Below are 4,219 nucleotides of genomic sequence, written 5' to 3'. Positions count from 1 at the left end.
CACTAGTGGTATATCCACAAAATTTATTGGCAGCCTTGATCTACAAACCCATTGCGTATTCACAAACACTGGCAGCGTATTAACTTGCAACATTGGTAGCTCGTCCACAATATTTATTGACAGCTTTCATCTGCAAACCTGTTGTGAATTCACAACTACTGGCAGCCTATTAACCTACAACACTTGTGGTTCATCCACAAACTCGAGTGTCCGGGATATAAGAGTTCTAGAAAAACTCTTACTATGGAGTATAGTAGTGGGGTAGGAACTTTTCTTTATTGTTAAACTGAAATTGCATTACAATGGCATTCATAAGCATGCTTGAATGAATTGTCAATTACTACCATACTATATGATTATTCTGTACTGAATGTTGTTATTATATGCTTGGTTTATTAATTTACACTGATTTTCTTGTGATGGAACTCACACTGAGTGTCATAGCTCACTCCCCTTTAATTTCCATCCTTATAGGTAACCCACCAGGTTAGGACACGGACATGGCATCCGGAGGGTCTCGGCTCAGTTTTTACTTATAAAATTATTTTAGGCTCATTATTTGATTTATTTATATTATCTAAATATTGCATTATTTTATTTTGAACTATGGCATGAGACTTAGGGTTTTAGTTTTGTTTTTATATTGCATGACATTTAATTTCAATTTTAGGATGTCTAAATATGATTATTAAGTAGTTATGCATGAACCCTGATATTTATCAAAAACATAAGTCACTTTCCTACTTCTAAACTATAATTAAAACTTTGAGTAATAAACAAATCGGTAAATACCTAGGTTTTCTTCTAAAATAATCAAATGCTTTAGCATGAATGTTTTCAAAACTCCAACAGTTTACCAGGCCATTTCGATGGCTAATGTAATTTTTCGAATTTAGGTCTAATGTCTAGGTCGGGTTGGACAGGTTATAATGATAACATTGAAAAATACTAACTTGTCATCAGGGGGAAATCCAATTTTTTATGGGGTCGAAATTGAGTTATAATTTTTTTTGTGAGGTTAAAGTGTAATTTTATCTTGTATTCACTTATGATTTCATCACTTTTGAAAGGACTATATAGAATTTTTTTTATTTTGGAGGGTCAAAATATAATTTTACCACATTGTAACTTCTAATTCTATCATTTATTAGGGGATTAAAAAAACAAATTTTCCATTTCAAGGGCCAAAGCCCTTGCGTGCGCCCTCTAAATTCGCCGGGCTTGTAATATTTTAAAATGACATGAATTTTTTTTAAAAAAATTAACAATTTTTTAAACATAATAAGAATTGCTCACTCTTTGTTTGAAGTCATTTTAAAATATGGTAAGCCGACATTTTGTAACATTTAAACTTACTGCGGCTTACAATTTTACCTATTTGCTTTTCAACATTAAATGTAAAAAGGATTAAATTTTGGACTTTTATATTGTAATTAAGAACTAATTTACTCCTAAACTTATAATAAAGGGACCCATCAAGAAATTTAACCCAGAAATTGAACACTATTGGATTTTTATAACATATATATAAAGGCAACTGACGAATAACCTTCTTTATTCATTATATTCTCGAATTTTCATTTAAATATTTTTATTTTTTATAAGTTTTATCATTCTTATAAATAAGATTTTTAATTTCACTAAAATATTTGGTTAAATAAATTTATTTTATAAAATTATCATATTTAAAAATAACTCTATTCAATTAAAATACTTTTATTAAATGCATTTATATACAAATAAATTAATTAATTTTTATATTGAATTAATTTATATCTAATTTATTATGTTTAAATTAACCAAAAATTAAAAATGATATTACTTTTTTTAAATAAATATTAATTATTTATAAAATGGGAAACTTTATATTTCATATATATATATATAAGTTTATAATAATATATTTATATAATCTAATCTAATATATTATAATTATATTTTGAACTGTTATAGTCAATTTATTCACTATTATGAAAAGAAAAAATTGAAGAGTGAAGAGATTAATTTATTATATATCAAATTTTTTTATAGTTTGAACAAATATTTTAATAATGATTTGGAAATTTTTTATTAACACTATATTTGAATAATAAAATAATTGATATATGTTATTTATTTCTTATTTTGAATAATATTTCTTTGTATTAATTATATGAAGAGAGGATCTACTTATACGGGTGCAAAATTCGAGTAGTATCACATACTTCCATAACATTTTCTACAATTAATATTTTACCAATCCAATTGTCATATTTTATATTCTATTTAGATAGATGAAACATGTTAGTTTTGAGTAAATAAAAAGGTTTAACTAAAAATATTTCAAGCGTTAACTATATTGATAAAGACAATATTTCATATCGATATGATAGAGATATCATATCAGTTTTGAAATTTATATGCATGGAAAATACATCTATATTGATAAATTTAACAATCAATTTGTTAAATTATCAAAAGTAAAAAGATTACGGAAATGTGTAAAACTACTTGAGTTTTACACCAGCGTAAGTGAATTCCTCCTATTATACTGAAGTAAAACTATATTATACATTGAATGTGGTAAACAATACTTCAATTATGATTTGAAAGTTCTATTATTCTAATATTTGAATTTTTAAATAATTATGTTTGATAATTCAATTATAGTAATTATAGTAATTAAAAACATGTTATTTAAAAATAATTAAAAAACATATTATTTAAAAACTAATTAAAAAAATTAAACGCATACGCAACAAACGTCACTTTAGAAACTGGTGTTTACGAATAGGACAACTTATTGTGGATATACTTGAAGAAAAGTTTAAAAGCAAAGAAATTGACTATCATGCAGAAAAGTTGTCGGGCCACGATTGTCCATCAAATTGCATGTCGATACCATTGCTAGTGCCGCCACAGTTTTCTCCGCCGTCACCTCCAAGTGGCCAAGCCACCCCTTGCTCACTCACATTGTAACTACTCCCTATGCATTCGAAAGGGTGTCCTCCCATCCCTATATCGTTCCCAAAGGCACCAAATATATTGTTGCTTCCGATAGTACTCCCATGAGGCAACCCCATTTCAGTTGCACCATCACCGTAAGGCCTAAAACCCAGCAGTTGCTGCCCCATGTCGGTGGTGGTTCCTCTTAAATCTCCATATAAAGGCACCCCCACGTCAGAGTTGCCACCAAGTTTATGTCCTGGCAGCAGCCCTAGGTGGTCTTGAGCCACAATATCACCAAATGTATGTTCATTGTTGTTAACCATATTGGTAAACCGTTGATTCATCATCAATGGCTTGTGTCCACCACCAACTGTTTGAGCCGTCAGGTCTCCATGAGGAAGTTGATGAAAGAACTCGATACGTTTCTTTATCTCATCCATCTTCTCCTCCACCAACCTTATTAGCCCATGAAGTTCACCATTGTTGAACTCATCAATCCCTTTCCCTTGCTCAATTTGATGCATCAAATGGCCCATTTCAACTTCATTGTTCTTCCTTTGTAGCTTCCCTAGCTGCTCTTTGGCTTTGGTGATCCTTTCTTTGAGGTAGGTTTCCTGGTTTACCATCTTCTTCAATCGATCTAACTCGGACGTCTTCCAGTACTCTTCGAGTTGTAATTGCACCTCGGCGTGTGACGGCCACACCATCGGCTCACTTTCATTAGGGCTATAGATTATAAGACAAGCTCTAATACCACAAAGAGTGGTCAACTCATTCATCTTTTTCATTAACCCTAACCTCCTTTTCTCGAGACTAACTTTTCTAGCACTATCATTTGATATCCATGCAAGTGTGACCTTTTTTCTTGTCATTGTTTTAGGATTCGGCGAAAATCCTAATTTCAATGAAGAAGGATATATGAGAAGATAATTTTATGGTTTAATTTTGAATAGAGAGGCCGATGCGTTGTTTAAATAGCAAAGGAATGAAGGTTTTTGAGGGAATTTTTAGGTTAATTTTTGAGGAAGATGCATGCATTTTACATATTAAGAAAGTGCGCTTTTCAAGATTTTTTTTGAAATAAATGAGGGGATTATTGTCGGTGAGATTTTACAACGGGTGAAACCTAATAGAATCCGTGCCTTTCAAAATTTTATTTAGCCCTCTAAAATTTTTTGCAAATTCTAATTATTTTTTAAAAAAATTGAAAATTTTAATTAAACACTCTAAAATTATACTCATTAATTTTCTTAAAATCTTTAAAATTTTAATTAGATCCTCAAAAATTTTT

The 4,219-nt window shown here is 29.8% G+C and overlaps 1 protein-coding gene across 1 annotated transcript; it reads right to left on the bottom strand.

Moving 5' to 3' along the window:
- Positions 1 to 2,678: 2,678 nt before the first annotated feature.
- Positions 2,679 to 3,897, bottom strand: LOC105801660 (MADS-box transcription factor PHERES 1). Its single transcript, XM_012632872.2, has one exon. It carries the CDS (start codon positions 3,798 to 3,800, stop codon positions 2,829 to 2,831), a length of 972 nt encoding a protein of 323 aa, XP_012488326.1. The 5' UTR covers positions 3,801 to 3,897; the 3' UTR covers positions 2,679 to 2,828.
- Positions 3,898 to 4,219: the final 322 nt, after the last annotated feature.

Source organism: Gossypium raimondii, chromosome 11 (assembly GCF_025698545.1).
Source record: "Gossypium raimondii isolate GPD5lz chromosome 11, ASM2569854v1, whole genome shotgun sequence".
Taxonomy (NCBI): Eukaryota; Viridiplantae; Streptophyta; class Magnoliopsida; order Malvales; family Malvaceae; genus Gossypium; species Gossypium raimondii.
The sequence above is the reverse complement of the archived record's forward strand: the minus strand, read 5'-3'. Positions and strand labels throughout refer to the sequence as shown.